Genomic DNA, 23,537 nt, shown 5'->3' with positions numbered 1-23,537 from the left:
GCTTGGCCTGATCAAAGTTTTGGAAAGGTAATACTGTAAAGGTTCCCAGCACAGAGTTTTCACACCAAAGTTCAGAGCTCTGGGATACACAGGCAAGAACTCCAGTGTAACAAAGTTAATGTTAATGCTCATTAAAAGTGGACAACAAACATTTCCTTAAAGGAAATTATGCCAGTCTGATTAAGCAAGTGCTAATTAACAAATATAACTGACTGTAAGTCTAAAAAAATTTGCTATATTATTTTCATTTATAATAGTTTCTACAGAGAGAATTCCTCCTCCCTTCTCACTTGCTTACTTAAGCAAAATACATAAACACTCAGCATAATATTGTCATCTGCCTCACTCCAATAATTTTTATTTAATGCTTATCTGGATACTTATTTTCTTACTAAAGTTGCCTGTATTCCATATGTTGCTTAAAAATAGTACCTGTCATTTAAGACTGCACTTCACCATCATTTCCATAAATAGCTCCAAGTAAAACAAGAACAACTAGTCCAAGTTACAAATATGCTTCTCTCTTGTTAGGAGATGCAAGAGAACAATTTTTATTTTAATTTATCCTATTTCAGTGAAGTGCAATGCTCCAAGTGAAGAAAAAGCTAACTACACAGCTTGTAAACATGAGCTACAATTCAGTCATAAAGCTGCCAAGCAGAGGAACCATGTACTCAACTTCTCAAGTTGTTTTGCCATGAATAAAGCAAAGGTGAGAGCCTTCTTTCAGCATAAGCTTTACATTAGTTGCACTTGGCTTCTTTTACTAAGAATCTAAGAGGAAGTAACAATTTATAACCCAGGGTAAATCAAAGCAAAATGGCTTTGATAAACACTGGAGCCTATCAATGACAAGGAGATGCTGTATCAGATTGCTGAGGAATTCCATAGCTCTCCAGTGGCTCAGCAGAACAGAGCCAAAGGTCTCTAGGAAAAGCCATGGCTAGCTGAGGGCAGGTGGCGCAGCACCACAGCCTGGCACCGAGACTGCCAGCTGCCCAGCAACATCCAGGAGTAGCCAGAATATTGCTAGAAACATATCCAGGAAGCAGAGAACAAAAGGGAAAGGAAACCAAAGACCAAGTCGTGCTAGGACGCCTCAGCATAAGAGACACACATTCCGCTGCCAATTTCTTCTGAGCAGCATTGCTGGGAATCGAGTGTCTGCATCAGACTGGTTTTCAGACTGATGAAAACTGAACTTATGTTTATAACCAAGATGAGAGCTCTGCTAGAATTTTTCCCTAGCAGTTTGGTTTGGCACCGAAAACAGAAAGGCAAAGAGATCATGAGATGATAAATCCTATTAACACACCTACTACATGTTCAGAAGTTTCAGGATTTTGTTAGGGAGGCTGGGAAGACAGCAACATTTCAGGTCTACATACACAGCTGAAGAATTAAACCTCTTCTGCATATAACAGAGTGTATAATGAATGTGCAGGGAAAAAAGGCGAATGGTGAAATAAAGCTGAAAAGTTACCACTGCTTCTGTTTGCAAACAGATGCAGGAGGAACCAGACAAGCATAATATTTGGTAGTCTGCATAATTACAACAGATGTCTATGTTGGATAAAGTGGCCTGTATGGTAGTTACAGAGGCAGAGTCTAACATACATAAATAAAATCAAAACAGCTACTTATTATCAATTTGCTTATGAAGAAGACAGTTTATCTGGTGTTTAATATTTATAGCTATACTTACAGCAATATTCACTGCACCCTAGAAAGAAATTCAGATCTACTACCTTAAGCAAAGTGGGCTTCAAAAAACTGGATGTCAGACTTATACAAATGAAGTATTAGTTTAGGCATAGTAGACTTTATTTTGGCACTTTAACAAATGCTTTATTTTACAGCAGTGGCACAGCATTTGCCAGAAATTTTCTTTTCTTGGCACAGTTATTTCAAGCAGTTATTTTACTAATTGAAGTTCACTAAATATTGCACAAGATATACCTGTTAAATTCTTACCCTGTTTTTACTTGCTGAACTTGTATGGCTTTGAAAAACTTGCCAGTTCAGTATAAGTAAAAAGCAATATATTAAATATTTTAGCACAGGATAGCATTTGTTTGCTCCTAAATGACCACTGAACTTGGGACAGCAACAAATACAAGTTGCACAACTCTTATCTGAAGAGCTACCAGATCTTATTTACAATATATTGCCATTTCTGAAAAGCACTTCAGCTTGACATCCTGAACACCTGTATTTGGGAATCTCAAAAATAAAAGACGAGGAGGTCAACAGAGCAGAAGACGAAGCCATTTGTCTGTTACAAAGCATAATATAAGGAGGCAGACTAGCATCTTCTCCCTGTGTCCCTCTATCCAGCACCTATCTAAGTTCTAAGCAACAGAGACTTCTCTCTTCTACTGGGAATATTTCTTTCTTCTCTTATGAAGATATTCCACTTGTCTCAACTCTTCTGCTGGAGTCTGAGCAGAATAAACCAAAATTCTCCGAAGGGATGGGGAAAAAACAAATGCGAACAGCAAATCAAAAACAAATACACACAGTAAATGAACTGGGGTACTCCTTTGAATTTCACAGTAGGGAAAACAACATTTGCAGGAAGAACAGGCCCGTGTCAATCCTGCCATTAAACATAATGCAAAAGTCAGATGCAAGACTTAAACATTCCCACTTCTCTCTGCCACCTTAGCAACAAATCCGGTGTGAGGATCACCCTGATCAACAGCCTTTCTTTTTTTGGTCTGGATTTTTTAAGATCTACTAGATGTACTCTGTGACATTAAAACATAAGCAAATAGACATAAAATGAAAAACATACAAAAGTATATCACAATAGAATTCTCAGTATTAGGCCACATGATTTATTCAGTAGTGTTTATGTTCCCAAATTACAATTGTGTCTATCCATGTAAGACTACAAAAGTTACCATTAGAATTGTCTGTGCTTATAAAATACCAACATTTTCTTTTACTGTTATATACTCACTAACACCAGTCTGCAACGAGTCACATATAATCATAGGCACTTCAAAGGCTTTAAAGACGTTTACAACTTAAATGCATTTTTAAAGAACAAAAATTTAAACCTCTACTTGTACCTTCAAATTGCAAATAATTAACAAATACAGTGGCCTTAGAAATCTGCAGCAACTTCTCAAAATACTGTTAGAGTCTTTGGGTTTGCTTAGGTTTGTCAGTAGCTTACTACAAATCTTCCTTACAGGAGATTTGTTTAGTAAGAATACGACTATACAGTTTGCAGTAATAATCCAATTTTACACGTTAATTTGCTGTTACAAATCTCACTGAAGCTACAGGTACGCTGAGAAACAATGCAAAGTGTAAAATTGATATTCTGACACTTAAATTTATACAAAGTGGAGGCTGAAGTTTACATAGCTGAAAAATTACATTTACACTAAAAGTTACTGTTATCTGAATTATCTGAAGACAAATTGCACCATGACAACTACAAAAAGGCATTTTTTGGAAACAGATAAATTAATGAAATAAAAACTAAGTTGTAAGATCGATCTGAGACATGCTGACCAAAATTAAACAGCTTTCATTGAACCATAGGATAAAAACAATAATTTTCATTATTTTATATTTATGCATAAAGTTTTAAAAATCATTCAGTGAACATCAATGGTTTTATAAAATAATGCTTTGCCACTGTTATTCACAGAACACTGCAAATGTTAAGTTTTAATTTTACATTTTTAAACGAATATGTGAAAAGTTTTAAATACAATGGGGTTTTATCATAAAGGTGCCGTAACGGCTCTTTAATGAAAAAAAAACTTCATTATTCTATGCAAAAGCTTTATTTAAAAAAGTTCAGTGATCTCATAAATAGAGACACTAAATAGGAATTTTATGCATAAAACTCCTTAGTTGGTGCCTTTTGATAGGCAGCACACGATGGTTTACGTTCACCAAGGTCGTAACTGCCTTCATCCTTCTTTCTCATGCGATACACCAGCAGCAGGATAAGGAAGATTGCAAAAAGAAAACCAATAACTCCGCCAGCAATAACAGCTGTAATCAAAGAAACAGAGATTCACAATATGCCAGTAAAACAAGTTTAGCACCATACTACTTTTTCATCTCACACAATGAGTTTGCTATTATTTTCAAATTGCAGGAAAGGGCTCCCATTATGCAACTGTCTTCATTATTAGTATCCTGAAATATACTGTCAGAAAGCTTGTTTGCATTCATGAAGGCAATCATTTAAAATGATATTCCACTTAAAAGTCAGAGATCCAACAACCCAGTTTTAAAAAAGTTATTTTTTTCAAAACCTCAGCTAAGAAGACCACTAATACTGCCAGAGCATAAAGCTGTCTTTAAAACTAATTTTTCAACAGTTACATTTTCAACTAAAAGATTTTGTTATCCTAGCTAAGAAATGGACTTTTACTTTTCTCTGTCAGTTTTCACTCTGACTCTACACTGAAACAAACTTTCTATTGATCAGTAGTAATAGGAGAGAACACTTCATGCACTTTTGAGTGTGTGAAAAATATCAAGTTCCAACCAGACCTCAGGAGGAAACCCACATGCTTCCACTCATGTGGATTTAAGGTTATTTCACATTTTGATGCTCATAGGAAGATGTGGTCCAAAACTATGTGACTTTCATGGCTCCCTACTCCCCCTCCAAATACATGGGGGGAAAGTATACCTGTAAACACTTTCCTTAGGCCAAAAAAAACCAACTCACAGGTAGTGAAAACATTGGTGGCCAGTTTGTACCTCCCTGGATTATGCATAGAAATAGACCCTCTTTATCTTAAGGGATCTCTGTACCCTAATGGATTGTGCTTATCCATCCCTTTCCACCCACCCAATACCTGCCATGAGCTCCTCCCAAGCATTGCTTATCTGCACCAGATGGACCAGACAGCAATGTGCTCTTGGGGGGTGAGAAATACATTTCCTCATTACAAGCATCAATCAAATTCCAACTCCTTTTCCAAGCTGTGAAAGCTCCAGATACTCAGCCGGCAGCGTTCGACTTGCGGGCATCAAATCAATTAGCAATGGACTTTGCTATTAAGTATTTCCCCAAGATGCCAAATTTATTCTCATCAGATCAACCACTCGCTACCCACTATGAATGTGCTTAGTACTAATGTGTTTAATAGCAACAATCTGCCAAGAAATCTCGAATGTTGAGTTTGCATTATTTGATACAAAGATCCTCTCTGTTTTATTTCTGGTAAGACAGACCTTGGCAAACACTGCCTCACCTGCCAAAACTTCTGTTCTCTGGAAGAGGTTTTCTGAATGCTTCTGAGTGAGCACATCAGTATCATCCCCTGGCTCATCACTCTTTTTCTTGGCATCCATCTCAGGCCTTTCTTCTTTCTCAATTTCTTCAGGTGACTGTGGCACAGAAAAGAAATCTGAGCATTGTTTACAGAGAGGGCAGACCGCGAGTTGGCACATTCACTGCCTGCTGTGGGCAGTCACGTAGCTGCGGCTCCACGCACATACTGCACAATGCCAACACAACACATAGGAAGCTTTTAGAGCACAGAAAGCTGGTCTAGACATTGTAATTGGATCTATTTGTCATCATCATGTCAAAATGAAAGCACTGCCCATAAGTTTAAAACCTCTGAAAGTACATTTAGGAAACAGCTCTTAATGTTGCCTGTGTTTATCAGTATAAAAGCCTCTGAATGAAATAACAACTCCGAAATTAACACATCAGATATGTTATATGCAGAACATCTTTGTGGGTAACTTAGTATTATCTATGGTGGCAGAAGGAAATACTAAAATATTAAATGGAACCTGCCATTCAAACTACAGCCAAACCATATAGCATTCTCCTTTGAGAAGGGAAGTTTCACACAGAATTTTTGAATAACTCTTCCAGAAATGTAGAAAAGGTACAACTCAGACTGGAAGATATCTTGAGAAACTGTCTAGTGTACCATGAGACATTATTTTGCATCTTTCTTTTCTTTCATGTGAAATCCAGATGTTGCCATACAGACTTTCTAGTAAGAATGAAAACAAACAGCTCTGTAGTCACTTAGCAGGCTGTAGTAGTAAGTGAAGTTTGGGAGTGCATTTTAATGTATATAAATAGAAGACTTAACATCAAACCATCAAGAATGTACAGTGGAATCATTTTAAATGGTCTCGCTCTCCAGCCACGCACCTTTGTTTGTGCAGGCACCTTGGTCTGCATTTTTACTGTGGTGGTCTCAGCCCTGGATGCATCACTAGTTGTCGGTAACTTTGGAACTGTTCTGGATGTTGTTATCACTGCACTGTCCTCATCTTCCTCAGCACCTGGAGATAAAATGTAACATTTCATTGACCCATGAAATTCTTTCAGACCGATTAAATTTTTTACTATGACACCAAGGTAGAGGTGGTTGCTTGCAGCCCACCCTAGGCAAGGGGCCTAGATGACAATGCCTGCTAAGATAATGATGTGAGTGCAAACAGTGAGCCTGAACTGTCAGGGGGATACTTGCCCCAGGTGACCCCATGAAAAAGGGAGTGCATCAGCTGGAATAAGCAGCAACCAGGAAATTACCATGACTTTTCAAATGGAAGAACCCTTCCTGAAAAGAGGTATGAAAAGAGCTTTAACACTTGTAATAGGGGCAAAAAGTCTTTAGAGAAAGCAGCAGCCATCAGGCCTGTGTGACATGGGCAGACCCAAGTGCCATGGGTTCTGATGAGGTCCCACTGCATCAGGGTCTCTGCTGGAGCTTGACAGTGCCACCACCCACCCTGTGGGTACCCTCAGCAGCTACCTCCAGCTTCCTCAGAGACACCTAGAACCCACACCCTGGGGTGCAGAGTCTCCTCCTGGGTGAGGCAGGAGGTGTTGGTGGGGCCCCAGGCCCATATGGAGGTACACAAGTCTCCCACGGCAAGGGTGTGTGAACTGAGGGTCGGGTACACTCAGATAAGGGGAGCTTACACGCCCATGGCCTGTGAGACAGGTGTCTGTGTGCACATGGCACACGTTGGATCAGTTACAGAAAGTGATTTAGAAATTTACAGTGGCCTGTTACCATTTTATAAATGGTAGGTATTGCACTTGTCTGTTGTGCTGTTGATATTAAGCCTAAAAGTACAGTTCAGTGATTGCTAGTTAATTGCATACCATAAATAAATCAATACACTTCTTTATCCTTACTTAAACCATTGAACAGTTTTTGCCTGTCACACAGGGCTTCAACAACAAAATTTCTCTTCTACAACACATCTGTTGAATTCTGAAAAACTAAGCAGTTTCTATCAACAGGAAGATTATTACTACTTTATATTTCAGTCACTAGGAATTCACATGGTTTTAAACTCCACAAAATTCAGAAGCCCTTTTCTTTTGAACTGAGTAAGAGGACAAAAAACTCCCTAAAGATTACCTTAAATTTAATTTCCTCCACATTCAAAGGCCTGCTGGAGTATGAAGGCTCCTTTAGAATAACGTAATGGACATCTCTAATAAATATCCTTTAGTGATAGTGAAAGGAAGAAGACACAGGAAAGAGACTAAATTATTAGCAAGGCCTGAAAGAGGAAAAAAGAACTGACCATTCTTGGACCACTTCTTAGGAATCTGAATGAGTTCTGCTCGTTACAGGCATCGGTTACCCAAGTAACCCTTGGGTAATAAATCTAGCAAATGTGCATAAGAATAGTTCCTAACAAATAAAACGCTCCTACAACAGAATAGTATGACTCACTCATTCCAAACTGATTTTTAATCTGTTTTTTTAAAGAAAGAAGACAGGCTGAAAATATGAGCACAGTAATAATGTTTTGAAGTCATGATCAAGAATTACATAAATTTGGCATTTAACAGGACAAAAAACTAAAACAATTTCTGAATGGTAGAAAAGAAAATTTAGAATTATTAAAAAAAAGTTACTGGCACAGAATAATACTGGGGAAAAACTTTCAGAGATACCAAAATTACAGCACAACTTCTAGAATGAAGACCTCACAACAAGAATCAGGTATTTTCCTGAAATGCAACTCAAAGATCAAAAAGTCGACATCCTGCTTCAAAACAGAGGTGTGGAAAGGCATCCAAGAGGAAATTTTTTCTGGCTTTGACTCAAGAGTTTTCTTTGAGAAATAATGGCTCACTGTATAGCTCAACCTACTTTACCTTGTGAAGTTCCTCCATATTACACAAAGCTTTCACAGGCAAGGAAATTAAAATTGATTATCAGATTAGAGATCTGATAAAACACATCTTCTGAGTACAGAAATGTATTTTCTTCTTTTTATGGAATGAAAAGTCCCACTTAATCACAACTGCTCCTCCAAATCCTTAAATGCCACCTTTGCTTCAGGCAACAGCCATGTCTGCCAGATATAATGGAGAGATTACAGTCTGAACTCTTTGGCTAAGGAGGATGCAGGCTCACATTCTCTCAAGAAATGGGCAATTTACCTAATCCCTGGACTAGTCACTAGATTTGCACCAAAGGTACCCAGCTCTTCTTCCATACAGCTTCAGAGGAATTCTCACAATCCCCAAAATGTTGAAGCAACTATCATTTAGGCCTGATTTGGGTACCTGCTAAGACACATCCCCCATGGTTCCTGCTTTCTAATCACTTTTATCTAAACAGGTCTCTGCTTGGCATGGGATAGATCTAAACAAGGAGAAGACACCTCCCTTGCTAAACTGACAGTAGTATATTTTGAATTACCTGTAAATAGGAACGAGGGATCAAAAAATCCACTCACTAGTCCTCTCCAGAACATAGCAACAGATAGTTTCATATTATACTAGAACATATTTCACACAGTATCATGCTCCCTAGAAAGCAGAAAAAAGAGCATCACCAAATCCAAATAAGATTGGAAAGAAAAAGCCTACAGTGTCATGAGTGTGACTTCCAAGTAGGTTGTTAAGAGGAATACTGTGAAATGGTTGGAGTAGAAGAACTTAATTCTTCCTCTGGAAAATATCACTGTTTTTGTAGCTGGATTTGGTCAGCTTGGGTTATAGTGCTGACTATTCACTGCCTTGAGTCCCTCTTATTGAGGGCACCCTAAAAACCCCCTAGTTAAACCCATAAGCCATCTCTTTGGTAGAGCTGAGAGCTCTCAACCATCACACACCATCTTTTATCCACTGTAACTTCTTCAGGATGTCCAACTGCTGTCCCTGTAGTGGTCAAAATAGCTCTAAATTGTGCTGCAGTATCAGAAATATCTAATATAACCCTCTCAGTAATGTGCCTATTAACCATCCTTGGATAACAGGAATGTGAATACTTTTTAACACTCTTAGTGCTTGAGGAAACTTGTCAGGAAAGCAAGATTTTACTGCACAGAAAGTAGAAATTACTGTATAGATAGTAGAATTTTTTGTAGGAAAAAGCCCACAGTAGTTAGCACTCTGACTTGCAAAGCAGCCAGTGATTAACACCTCCTATCAAAAAAATCCAATCACTTCACCCTATCTTTTGGCATCTTATTTGTCTGCTGTTGCACATCACACTCTGGGAATACCACCACCACAAGCAAATTAGCGATCAGGTGGGCACACACACAACCACCATCTCTTTCACACCTTCCATCTCTATCAGCAATATGCCACACACCAAAATTAAATATTTTTAGCTCACTTATCTCACCTCCATTCACTGAACAGTCCCCACTGCAACCTTTAATCAACATAGTGTTAGGCATTCAGAGATGACACTGTAAACATAATTCTGTACCTATAATTCTAACTGCAGCTGAAATAAATTGAGACAGTGCAAGGATGTCACATCTCTGCTAGCTCTCACACAAGGAAGAAAAAACAAAGAAAACAACAAAACCTGAGGGAGGATTAAAAATAATAGCCCTAACTATAATGAAGTATAAGATTCTGTCCAGTGCATCAAAAACACACTTTCAAACAGAATCACAGTAGTTTTTTATGTCAGAAGACCTGGAGAACCAGGCAATCAATGTCATGAAGCATGTTTGGGGCTGGTTTAGCAGTTGGCAGAAGTTCCTGCTCCAAGACAATCTGAAAGGCACCTATGAGTGGGACCATAGTACATGGAAAATGAACCCTTGCTGTGTTGCCTGCACCATGGAGGGGAAGCACAGCAGGAGAGGTGTGACTTCCAGGCACACTGCCATACAGGCCAGAAGCAGCCTGTGCCAGCACTGGACCCATGCTAGCTCCCATGCCCCACAGTGTCCCCAAGACCATGACACAGTCCCCCAGCCACATCACCCCCCATCCCCAAGCCTCACACCCTGCTGCCACAGGACTCCCAAACGGTCTGCTGGCCTTGGAGAATAACATCAGCTTCCCCCTCGGTCAAGAGCCAAAGCAGATCTGCTCTTGTGTTTCTTGAAGAAGCTCCAACCCCACCACAACTTTTCTTCCGGAACAGTCTGCAGTCACAGTGTCAGAATGCACATGGTTCATCCTGAGCCAGTGTTCTCAACTCAAGCTGCTACTGACTGAGAAATATTAGGCTGGGCAAGAAAAGAAGGGGAAGGAAAAATTTTCATGATTTTCTGATATATATTACCATGAGTGATTTTAGAGAAGACAGTTTTTCAAAAAACTTACAGATAAATCTGACAGAGATGGTACCTCTCCTTAACGTAATGGGTAGTCATGTTGCTTAGCAGCTACTTTCATTTATCTCCAAGACCAAGGCTCTATTAAAATCTTTTATGCCAGATGAAAAAGTAACAATAGTTATAAAAGCATTTCAAGTTGTATATAGGCTGGGAAAATATTTTTACTTTTTATTATTGTGGTATATAAAACACCAGTGCTAAAAAGAGTGATGATAAACTGAAGCATCTCCTCAGAGATGGAGAGTACAAGAAGGAGACAATGGACTAATTAAATCACTATGGATATTCTACTGTTGATATATGACAATCAGAAGTCAGGCACAGCTTCTCTGGAAATTGTTGACCCATGGATTCAGATTCAACACTTGGGCAAATGCACAACAGTACTGAATGTACACTAAAAAAAAAGGCTATGAAAGGAAAGAAAAGAAAAAAAACGAACACCATCACCTTTGCTACTCCTTATAAAAAGCCCTCAGCCAATTTCTAGTTTGAAATGTGTCAGGCCTACAGTGACATTTGTCCATGTTAATGCTGCTTGAGGACCTGCAAGGGCATTAATGGTGGTTCTGACAATTCCTGTTTATCTCCACAGGCCTGGTGGCAGCTAACAATTTTCACAGCAAAGAAAGGAGTCAGCAATGTTGTCATCTTGGATCTGTCTGCTTGGACTATGCTTGCTACATAGCAAGAAAACCACTCTTGAGTGGGAAGGCTCTTCCTGCTAGAAACATTACATTACATCACTGAGTATCAAGTAAAGAGAGAGAGACTGAAGATAATATGGGAAACATTGATCAGTGGTACATCTGCAGGACACTTTCAACAGAAAACAGAGAACAGTAAGTATAGGTGGAGTAGGGTGGAAAGAATTCTACTTTGCTTCCCTGAACTAAAGACTTTTTTCTTGGTTCATAAATATTAGATCTGGGTATACTGTCACATGAGCTCTTTGCAGCTTGTCTCAGTCTACAATGTGACTTTCTCTGCTTTCTTGTAGGAAAGAAACGGAGATTGCCAGAGCCAGCAGAAGTGCACTCCAACTTCCACCCATGGCTCAAGGCTGAGCACAGGAAAAGAAACAAGAGAAAGACAAGATGTTAGTGTTGGTGATGTCTAGAAATAGCTTCTGTATTTTAGGCCTCACTTTTACAAGAGTCACAGAATTGTTAGGTCTGGATCTCTGGAGATCATCCAGCCCAAGCCCTCCACCAAGGCAGGGTCACCTAGAGCAAATTACAAAGGAATGTGTCCGTCCATGTGGGATTTGAGTGTCTCCAGAGAGGGACACTTACAACTTCCCTGGGCAGCCTCTGCCAGGGCTGTTTCCCTTGGTCTCAAGAACTTCTTCAACCTGTTGAGGTGTTCTAGTTTATTGCCACTGCTCATTGTCCTGTCACTGGGCAGCACTGAAAAGAATCTGGCACCATCCTCATGGCACCTTCCTTTGAGGTATTTATAGGTATTGATGAGATCCCCTCTCAGGCCCAGCTCCCCCAGTCTCTCCTTTTAGAGATACTCCAGACCCCTCATCATCTTTGTGCCCCTCTGCTGACCCTCTCCAGTAACTCCTTGTCTTTCTTGTACTGAGGAGCCCAGAACTGGACACAGCACTCCAGATGTGGCCTCACTAGGGCCGGGCAGAGGAACAGGATCACATCCCTCGACCTGTTGGCCACTTTTCCTGATGCACCACAGGATACCTTTGGCACTTCTGGCCACGAGGGCACTGCTGGCTCATGGTCAGCTTGTCACCCACCAAAACTCCCAGGTCCTTCTCTGTAGGGCTGGATCAATGCCCAGCCTGTGCTGGTACTTGGGGTTATTCCTCCCCAGGTGCAGGACCCTACACTTCCTTTGTTGAATCCTGGGTTAATAAGATCTGATGCCAGTTCTTGTGTAGTCTTTTCCACTTCAAAAGCAGGTCTGAATTTTCAGCAGTCCATATTAGAAACCAGCCAAACACCACAGAGGGATGGAAAAAAACTACATTAGACCATTTTACATACAACTATTTTTTGTCAACCTATTTCCTTTTCTGAAAATTACCAAGTCACCAGCATCTGAAGACATGACAGAATGGGATGCTCACTGAAAGCACATTTTTCTGGGGATCAGAATAGCCCGTAGACAGTCATGGGAACTGAACGAAATCATTGATTCACCAATGTATTTTTTTCAAATTAAATATTAAATTTCTCCTCAAATAAGGGAATCTCCTCTCCTATATCAGGGAGGTCTAATCAAGCCTCTGATCACGCTGGGATGTCAAATTGCCTCAACAGAGGACCTCCAAAACACAGGACATCACCCAGATATGAATGATGACGGTCCTGGATTTGCCTGGTAACACAATCAGATGTCTGCAGAAAAGAAAAACAAAAATCCATCTGAAAAATCTCACATATGCCTTACAGATAACATAGACAAGACACTAGAAAAAGGCCTCATCCTTTGAAAGTACACAAATTATATATAAGCATTAAGACATATTAAAAGTACAATGACAAACATGTCATTAACACACTTGGAAAATAAATGGGATTCCCACTACAGCTCGACAAATACTCATGACAATAAGCAAATGTCTTTTCCAGAACTACAATAAAATCCTGCATCCAGCTTTTGACATCTGGAGTCTTCAAGCTAGTCCAGAAGATACTCCTCAAAGAGACTTTCAAAGAAGAATGATTAAGGAGGTTTCATTGACTTTTTTTTTGAAAAATTTTGAGCTAGCTACATGTCTCTAATGAGTGTTGAAGTCTGAGAACTCAGTACGCTGTATTTAAGAATTTCTTTATTCACAATATGGAAATAATTTCCTCAGAGAAAACTCACAATTTTGGCAGTATCTAGATTTCTAAATGTAAAAGAACAGCAACAGAAGAGGAATGGACACTATGTTTACGTGAACCTGACTGCATATAAGAGAAAACAAGAATGCTGCTGCTATATTTTCTTACAGAGTGCTAAATTAGTATTATGTTATGGGAGAACTAAGCCTTCTCTAATCCTTATTTCTAAACTCCTGGGAGATCGACACAGAAATCAGAGGGAATGGAGAGAGCCAGCAGAGAGAAAGTAACACAGTGAAATGGTGCAACTAAGGAGTAAGAGAAAAGAGCAGAAAATTAATACTTCAAACCTGACCCACAGAGGTGCCCAGTGCTCTGTAAATAGCAAAGCACTCAAAATAGTCACTGAAAGTACCATCTCCAGCTTATAAAGCACAACTGCACAGATTTCCCTCAAATAATTGCATTACTTCTTACACTTTTAAAAATCAGTTTGTGGCATGTTGTCTCACCTGAACCTGACCCAGAAGAATAATCATCATCATCAATTGGATAGACGCCTGATGCTTCTTCAACAGAGCTGTTGTCAAGGTATAAATCTTTATCAGAGGTCAAATCTGCTCTCTGGAAAACAGATAAGAGGGAATGGTTAAAAATAAAACAGTTCTCCAGTGCAGCAGTCTCTTCATGTTCAGTTCTATTTTCTGAGTTGATGGTGGTACACTGAAGTTTGTACTTTCAGTTTACACCATGCATTCATCTAAGTTGTTACAGAAATTTGTAAAACTTACAGCATTACAAAACAAAACAAAAAAATTCCAAAGCTGCACAATGAAAACCACACTTCATCTCATTAAATGCACGAATGAATAAATAGGATTTGCAAATATACTCTGCAGAGCTACTGTAACAAGAAGCAAATCCCAGGACTGAAGCCCTCTGTCAGGATCTCAAACATACAAATCTATAGGCTATCACATTAAGTCCATTCATTTGATCTCAGATGAGAAGGAACAAAAGCATGTATCAAAAACTATCTCAGAGTTTAATCAAGCCAAACCTCATGAAACTCTCAAGTCGTAATTAGAATGAACAACTGACTACAAATGTTTTTAAGACAGTGCTATTGATTAAGGATTATGACATTTCCAGCCAGATCAAGCAGCATCATGCTCCGATTCCTAAATGAACACGTCTCCTAAAATTTAACTGCATCTTCAACAGGCTAAAAATCTGGTTACTTGTGATTATCACCACATTTCTATATCTGCAAGTATTTCCCCACTAAAGAGAGATTCTGTTAAAATGAGCTCAACAGAACAAGGTATCAGTCATGTTTAAAAGTGACAATTCAGGCTTAGAAAGACTAAGAATTGTCTTCCTCTACTTCAGCTTGCACTTTCTTAACAGAGAATAAACTTCCTTGGGAGAGCCAGGTATCTTGGATGGCTGAGAAGGTACCTGCCACTATTACTCCTACTGCTATAACCAGCACTTCTGTTGACACCTGTTTGTCATGAATTTTGAAGAAAATATTACAGTTATAAATGAACTTTTAAGTAAAAAAACCTTAAATAACAAAATGCTATACCAAAATTTACCTATTCGGTACCTCATATAAGCACTCAATTCTGCTTCCCTGAGTCCCAAAGGTTTCCAATTTACTTATTATTGCATGACATTGACTGCCCCTTTTATTCCAGCCTACATTCACTGTAGCTTTCCTAAAGGAAAAGCTTTCTTTTTCTCCAAGCTGTGAATGGGATAACTTCTATATGCAAAGACTCACATCTGACTTTACAAGGCAACTTTTCCCCCAGACGTCTCCCCAGAGGTCTAAAATTATTGTTGAAGACATTTGTGATTTCTTTTTAGGATTTTTTCCTGGCTGCAGATTCCTGTTTAAAGCTTCTTCACAGCAAAACACTGCACATCAGTCTGATCTACAATAAAAAAATATTCTTTATGAAAAGCAGAAAGGCCATCCTGATTATTAGTGTATTTCAGAGTAAAAGATCTTAGCATGGGGGGTACCCTAACGCTTCCCTGAACAGCTCTGAAGTAGAACAGTACTACCCCTGTAGTTCTCTACAGAGAAAAAGAAAACACACATGATTTTTAGTCAAAGCATACTCCTCCTATGGCCACTCTTACGTGGGGGATATGCAGAGGGGGAAATGTGCCCCATTATTAAGATAAGCTTACCAAGAACTGCTCTGATTCTGCTGCTCTTAGTTCACACGGTCTGCCTGGAACTGGCTGTAGTCCAAAGCAGAAATTCAAGATGATGTCTGGTCACTATCAAACAATCTAATTCCTTTAAAAGATGTCTCCAAAGGAAGTCATGAAGTACCTTAGTAGGTGAATAGGTGGTATTGCAATTAAGACACAGCTGAGACTGTTTCCGTATAGGAAAACAACTCCCTGTCACATGACAAATATCCTGCTCTTGATCCAGCTGCCACAATGGACCAGGCTACTTCACCCTATTTTGCTTTCACACACAATCATGGTACAAAACAGACCACTCCTCATTATCAGGCAGGAAAAAACAAAACTTTTTTAAAAGGAAATGCAGGTGGCTGGCTGTGAGTATAGAAAAGGCATACAATATTCAAAAGGCATCAGGGGCAATGAATATTACCCAATACTAAGTTGGGAAAAAAAAATAAATTAATATCTACATGCAGGAATTTCCCAACAATGGAAGTTGCTTTTGGCAACACAGGAATTTGAGCATCTGTTGTATTTTATTCTGGGGATACAAAGAATACAATGTGAAACATTATTTAATATCTAGTACTGTGGATGGCACAGCTCCATCAGAATGAGCAAACTGTTCCTTATCTATATCGCTATATACTATAACAGTCTTATAGAACCAATATGATATTTACTATAGGGAGAAATATATGGTACAGTGAATTCCAAATGCATTCAGATCAGTCACCAAGCTCCACCTGAGGAAGATACTTTGCAGCCTCTCTGAGCAGAGCCCCTTGCCTCAGTTCAGCCTGTTTCACTACAAATGAGTCTGGTGGAACTCGGGCAGGACACAAGCATCCTCTCAAATCAAAGGCAAAGGAAGCATACTCTAGCTTAAAAATCTCCAAGCATCTGCATACATAAATGCATTCACTGCACTGTCTTTGCAAGCTGGCTAGCAGACTCAGGGTAGAAGCACCCCCTCTGCACCCACAGCTTGCACCTTTTATCCCAGTTGCTCAGAAACACACAGATGCCTTAGACCACTTGGAATGAAAACTGCCTTAAGGCTCAGAATAAAAAGAAAAGCCCAACAGTTAACAAAAAACCCCACAGCCATTAAAATAATTCTGTGAAGATTCAGCTTAGAAAAACGAGAGAAAAATAATAAAAATATAAGAACACTTTATGGTGTTTAAGTCAGTACCAAGCACTGGAGCCATGCTTTACAATTTTATGCTATGATATGTTAAAATAAACTCGATTTAGTATTGCTCTAGAAATGTTTTCTCACTTGTCAGCTGGGAATCCATGGGGGTCCATGGACTACTTCCAGGATGTTCACAAAAGACAAGTTGGAAAAACGAATCTGTTGTCAGTAGGCTTGGACACAGAAAGGCCTGTACTAGCATTTCAATATATTTAGGAGGAAAAATAAAAAAAGTTAGCAAATTCTAGTTCCATAAAACTATTTTTAGGTATTATGAAGACCAAATATTTAAGTGACTATTTCCTGTGGCTAACAATTGAAATGAGAGCACTCATGTCACTTTTATGTAACAGCCTTATTTTCAGACCTATTAAAACGGCAGGAACACCAGGCAAGGATGTCTCTGTTATCAGCCCTTTAATCTGGCCCTGAAGCCACAAAAACTGCTCGTTACCTCTTGACAAAGATTGCATTCTCGTCTATCATTGTTATCCCACTTAGGTTTTTATTCCAAGAATATAATGCTGCAAAATCCTGTGACCTAAATACTTCACATGCTACATGAATGATCACTGACTCCTGCCTGGTTATTGACTACATTGGCATAAATCTAAATCTCATGGAAGTAGTGCAGATTAGCACCCGTTAAGTACTAGATAAAAGATATTTCCATACCAATAATATGCTGAATTTGAAATCTCAGTGTCTTTATTTTACTCTATTTTACATTTACAGCAATTTTAAATTTAATAAACTAGGATCATCCAGGACATATTAAAAAAACAAAAAAATAACAAACCCCAAACCCCTCATTTTCACACTGAGAGAGGAAACAAAGCAAAAAAGAAACTTCTTCCTGTCTCATCATCTCATGAAAGACATAAATCATCCATCAAAATTACAGTGACAAAAAATTTAAAACAATCATCAGACAACGGGAGGTTTAGGAATGGATAGCATATTTTGTTTGAAAAAAATATGAAGTGCCTTGTCATAGCCATTCCCTTTTCCAGGGCTGTTGTTACTGTCAGTCCTCCCATTCCACGAGGGTGGTTTAGGAGTGAGACATCAAAGACTTTTATGCCACGTGGATGACACAAAGAAAGCTGGTGTGAGCAGCAATGAAGGAGTAAAGTCTACCACGGCTGTCGTGGCTATTGAAACTCAGACACTGGAGCAATAAGTAGCTGACAGAAGGAAAGGAAGGAAGGAAACACTTCATTATTTACAGATGAACTCAAATTTTTATTCTCTGTCTTTGGGTATATGCATGGAACAGAGAATTTAAGTTTTGCAGCTGTGTTACTAATGATACTTTGCCTCCCTTTTTCCCCAGATGGAGTTCTTTAAGATGTAACCCATTTAGTATGCAGAGAAACAGAGACTAATATTTTAAGAGTGATGTTGTATTACAAATATCTAAGCCACAAGTCTCTGAAAACTTGCAAGCATTACAGCTGTTGATTAGGTGGAGTTCTTCCATATAAAAAGGAGAAAGAAAACAGGTTTTCTCTTCTATTAACACATAGTGCAGTTTCATATACACTTATACAAAAGCATGCTCAGCTGGTGAGTCTGAGTTAACTAAAGCACTGTACTCTTCACACACACTACATTTTTGGAAAGCTAACTATGTGAATGCACTCATCTAAAGCCTGAGAGTCACTGCAGAGGTTCCTACTGAAGGCTGGAGAAAAGGCAGTTGTGTGAAGAAGCTGTATTTCCCTCTAGGCTTCCTGCAAAAGGAACTATGATCAGCCATTCAACAGGATCTAGTCCTAACAGACCTCAGCATTGCTGACCTTGAAGCTGGCAGGTGTCTTCCTATTATTGTTTGCCAGCTCTTTGCTTTCCTTCATCACACTGGGAAAGGTGACACTGTCCAATTAAGAGTTTGTTAACCTCATCCAGGAATATAAGGCATGATTTTAAGCAAAAAAAAAAAAACAAAAACAACAATAACAACAACAAAAAAAGAGTACAAAACTTCAAAATCAGATTTCAATCTCAAAACACCATATTTTCCCAGAGAAACATACTAACCAGAAAAGCAGCCACTTTCTATTTCTCATTGTGTTCCTGGTTCTCAGAGATGAGCCTCTTCTGACTCCTTCAGTCTGCAATTTCCTACGCTGACCACATGTATCCAGTTTGAAACATGTAATTTTTATAGAGGATTTGATGTTACAAGGTATGTTTACCACTAATTATCTTAGTACAGATGTCTGTCTTTCCTTTCACGGTTGCCCACGGTAGAAAAGAAAACTAGTAGTCTCCGTTATTTCCTTCCAAACTGACATTGCCCACTTTTTAAGGGCTCACAGGACAAAGTCTTCTCAGCAAACCCCACCTCAGGTGCACTGTGCCAACCACGGTGGAGCCATCAGTGGAAATGCTGGTGGGATGTATGGTTGTGGGATTTTCTGGGAAATAAGATGCTAGTAATTGGCAACATCATTTAAGCACAACACTCAAAGGACTCCCAGCTTTCTTCCTTGGAGGAAGCTGCTTGCACAATGCAGGGATATTAGTGGAGCAGGTACTGGCTGCAGGAGAGCTGCCCTGCACCACAGTCTGGGTCACTGTGATCACAGCCAAAATATCCTTTCCATATCGACAGGCCGCAGATTGAATTTTCCAAGTTTGAGAGCAAGGATTTTATACAGAAGACAATTATCTGTATTGCTCATTTCCCCCAAATAATTCTGACAGTTACTATCCAAGTTTTACCTCGAAATGGCCTAAAACCCTTGCCAATGTGCAACCTTGCAATGGGAACTGCCTGGAACTGCAAAAGCCACCCCCTCCTCCACTGCTGCCTTTGGCCAATTAAATACCAAGCCTTGACTGCTGTGACTTACTCTGGAGAGCTCCTTTCCACAGGTATTTTTAAAATCTTAGAGGACGCTTGCTGTCCTTCCTCAGGTAAGAGTGGAAGAGAAAACTGACTTTGTATGGGTGTCCCTACTAGTGCAGTGGTTGCCTGTAGGGATGGTGTAGGTGCCAGCAGTGGTGCTGTCATCCTGCATGGTGCAGAGCAGAGCCACTACTGCAGCTGGAGCACCCGCCAGAAAGATTATTCACGCTCCTCGTACCTCACGTATAACTTCCTGATCCTGCACAAAACTATAGCTTTAGGCCTCCAATCTCTCACGACAGATAAAGAAAGGGTTTGACCGCCCATGGCTGTTGAGGAAAGGCAGAAAGCCCAAAATAAACACAAGTACTGCAAACTGCTTCTACTACTGCTAGTGTTCAACAATAGAGAAGCCTACCAAAAGAGCTGATTTACAGAGATTGCATCATGTCAGAGCCAAGAGTCTAAATATGCTGGCTTTTAGGATGCACACAATCTGTTATGCCAGACTAATTACCAAAACAGAGGCGTGTTTGACAGGGACGGCATTAATAAAACAGCTCTTGCTGTTTGGTGTCAGGCGTTTCAGCAGTCTGTGTCATGGCTCACAATGAAAAAAACACACTACATCCAAGGAGACACCAACAAGCCACCACCATGTCAGCTACTGTTCACTTATGGCCACATGCTGAAGGAATTACAGTGCTGCAGTTGATAGGTTTAAGTTCACACTCTTCACGGAGCCACAGATGCATGTGCCTGTTTTCTAACAGTCATCTGTGCCTTTAGAAATATTCCCTAATGTGCAATTACATGCCGTATGGTACACTGCGTGGTAACAGAACTTAAAATGGTAACAGGAAATCTTGTTTAACCTTACATGTTTTTCTTCCCATTATAAAGACTCACAGATCTGTGCAGTGGGTCTTTGGCCTGCTTACAGCTTTGGAGCTGAAACTTGTCTTATCTTGAGGAGAAAGATAAATGTCCTCTGAAGTTCTGGCCTATTTGTGATGAATTCCAATGGGAAAAGCCTCTATATTTCCATTTATTTTCACAGTGTCTTACTTCCAGCTGTGTATAATTTATCTACTGGATGCACAATGAGACCAAACTTTAGTCCTTAACCAGAAATTGTCTTGCCCATGGTGGGACAGAGGTGGGAAGATGCAGGAGAAAGATAAGCAAGCATAGCAGCAAGACAAGGCAGAGCTTTCTGTCCTTACACAAGTACCAACAGCATGTCCTCTGATGAAGGACAGATCAAACACCATCCTCCATGGTCTACATATCAGTTACCCTGCCTAGGCTATTAAATTAGGCTCAAGCTCATGAGTAGTATTAAAGGACTGGCTAGCTGAATGAGACCATAGTTACACCACTCTAAAGATATATTCATCATCTACCTTGAGAAAGATACCTCTATCTTCATCAGTTAAAGTAAATTTCTGCCAAAAACAAACTTTACCTCTGTGCATCTTTGACACCACCATAGTACACTGAAGAGCAATTCTACACAAGCTACAGGTTAGGACCAAGAGACCTTCTTAATTCCATGATCACATAAAACTTATTCCAACTCCAAAATGGTTACTTAGACATTATAGAGGGGCCCACCAAATCTGATGTCAAGTGAGTCAAACACTACTGCTGTGCTGTTTATGTGAACCCCCCAGCTTGATGTTCTCTACCTCCACATTATTTTTTCTTGCACGTGAAACCCAGAAAAAAACACTGCAATTGTCTCCTTCACCTTGAAAACCTCAAGACTGCTTCACAGTCAATTAGAGTACACATCAATTCCTGTCTCCCATGTAGAAGCAGAAGTTTAGTATCAAAGTTTCTCTGGGTATCCCCTAATTACAAGATTCAAAGCCCTTCCAAGTTTTCATGCCAAGCCATCAACTGGTGTAAAGAACAGTTTATGTTTCAACTCTGCCTTTGACGTGCAATTCCACAATACAACAAGGAAACTATTTTAAAGGGGCTACAGCTGGATCAGCTTCCGAAGTGCTACTCCAGACTGAAATATTAAAGGGCAATATACAGGCAAAACAGGATCAGAAGCCAGCAGCCAGCAATGTGCATCACAGATTGATTTACCTCAATTAGCACAGCAATTTCCTGCACATTTTCCAAGAAGCATCCATTGGTTTCCCTAAAAATAGGATCAAAATCACCATGCAAATTGTTGTCACAGATCAAAATGCTAATCAGTTTTTTAAGGACACATCAGCCCATGTGCAGACAGGTTAAATTTAAGGCACAGCTATGACTGAGAAGCTAAATGCACTCCTTTGAAAATGCTGAATGAAGAGGTCAGCCTGTCTTTGAATCACTACTCACAAGTCTGAAAGTAAGAGGAGAAGCAGGCAGCTTTTGGAGTAGAGGTTATAACTGCAAGTACCTGCCCTACTCAGTGCTGTTCAGTCTAATGCATACTGGCTCTGCCACAGACATCTCCTCTCTCCTTTCATGCTTTACTGATCCATTTTGCTAATCAATCAGAAGAACTAACACTTATATTTTCCTCCTTCCTCTTGAGAGTGTGATTGAATGATTAAAGCTGCCAGGGTAACCTCTTTGGCATGCATGCCAATAACTTCCCACCTAATAGCCTTTCCTCTGCCTCACTGCCCTGGCCCACTGGTGATTACTGCAATCCCTTGAAGTGGTCAAATTGCAGGGCAGACCCCATGGAAACCTATTTGGAGTTGTTCTAGTTCATGCCAAAGAATAATGTTTTTAATACAGATTGTTCTTTTTAAAGCTCTACGAAAGCAGCTGTAATCAATCGTAGCGGGAGCACTGCAGACCTCCACAAGGTTTCAGAAGCTCCATATTGATTCCTTTCCAGTCCATGGATTTCAGCAAAATAACCCCATGTGAGGAACTGAGAGTCAACTAACACGTAATCATGGAAATTAAGATCTCTTTCCCATTGGTGGCAAGAATTAGCAATAAACTGTCTCAATCAATTACATTCCTTCTGCATAAACAGGGAAGTTATGTATAAAACAACTGTATTATTATGGTTGCATTAATCAGCAATTAAATACTGCTAATAAATGTCATATATGGCAAGTGAAGTTTGTCAGAGATGAGGAGGAATCAGACTTCAGAGTTTAAGGAGTGAGTATTTCCAGTTCTGTAATACATAATCTGTTATTCAACAGGGCCTTACTCCTCGAACAAGGTCTGTGACTCCCTCATTGGATACTGTTGTTACCTGCAGCAATCAGCACTCCTGGTGACATCGCACCAAAGCCCTCCACAAGCAGAAAAATGACTACTGGTGGATCTACTATCAGCTTGATCTTTCTAAAATTGTGTGCAGTTGTAGCAATTAACTGCAGGAACTTCCCTCCCTCCCACAAACACATGCAACCTATTTCAGAAGATAAACTCCACTAAATTAAGAGAAATCCTGGATTCTCTAGAAAGGAGAGGAAGGCTGGTGGTAGCACATTTATATCCCAAGCTCACTAGACTCTGTTAAGGAAAACAGAGCTCAAATAAGCTGTAAATATGCTTACACCTTTGTATCAGGTCTCTCAGTTTCACTGCAACAGAATATGTAGACTGGGAACCCAACACAATAACCATTAATCACTCCTTAAACAAATATATAAAAACACCCAAATCATCATATTTGTATTACTTCGGGTGCTAGTAGAGAATATATTCTGCTGGAAAGTGGAACTGTATAATGATGCAACATGTAAACTGAACTGCAGATCAATGTGAATTTTGTATTAGCCAGAACGTGCTGGATGTGCTGACTTCTTTTTCAAGCCCAGGAAAACAACCACTTTATTTATTCAGGTAACTACTTCTAACTTGTTGGGCAGTGGCTGGAAGCACAGAGGTAGAGGATTAGTTTGTCCTAGGTCAAAAG

The 23,537-nt window shown here is 39.6% G+C and overlaps 1 protein-coding gene across 2 annotated transcripts in view; it reads right to left on the bottom strand.

Moving 5' to 3' along the window:
* Window positions 1-1,802: 1,802 nt before the first annotated feature.
* SDC2 (syndecan 2) overlaps window positions 1,803-23,537 on the bottom strand; it is a 59,687-nt gene continuing 37,952 nt past the window's right edge. The window contains exons 1-5 of one of the 2 annotated variants that reach the window (XM_019005678.2): window positions 15,157-15,240; window positions 13,880-13,991; window positions 6,161-6,294; window positions 5,238-5,373; window positions 1,803-4,020 (exon numbers count right to left, since the gene is read on the bottom strand). In XM_019005678.2, the coding sequence (XP_018861223.1) occupies window positions 3,857-4,020; window positions 5,238-5,373; window positions 6,161-6,294; window positions 13,880-13,991; window positions 15,157-15,225 (615 nt within the window). In that variant the 5' untranslated portion in view covers window positions 15,226-15,240 and the 3' untranslated portion in view covers window positions 1,803-3,856. Of the gene's footprint in view, window positions 4,021-5,237; window positions 5,374-6,160; window positions 6,295-13,879; window positions 13,992-15,156; window positions 15,241-23,537 lie in introns of those variants that run through there. The other variant, XM_015618260.2, reaches the window with a different exon arrangement.

Source organism: Parus major, chromosome 2 (genome assembly GCF_001522545.3).
Source record: "Parus major isolate Abel chromosome 2, Parus_major1.1, whole genome shotgun sequence".
NCBI classification, from domain to species: Eukaryota; Metazoa; Chordata; class Aves; order Passeriformes; family Paridae; genus Parus; species Parus major.
This window is presented reverse-complemented; position numbering and strand designations above follow the sequence as displayed.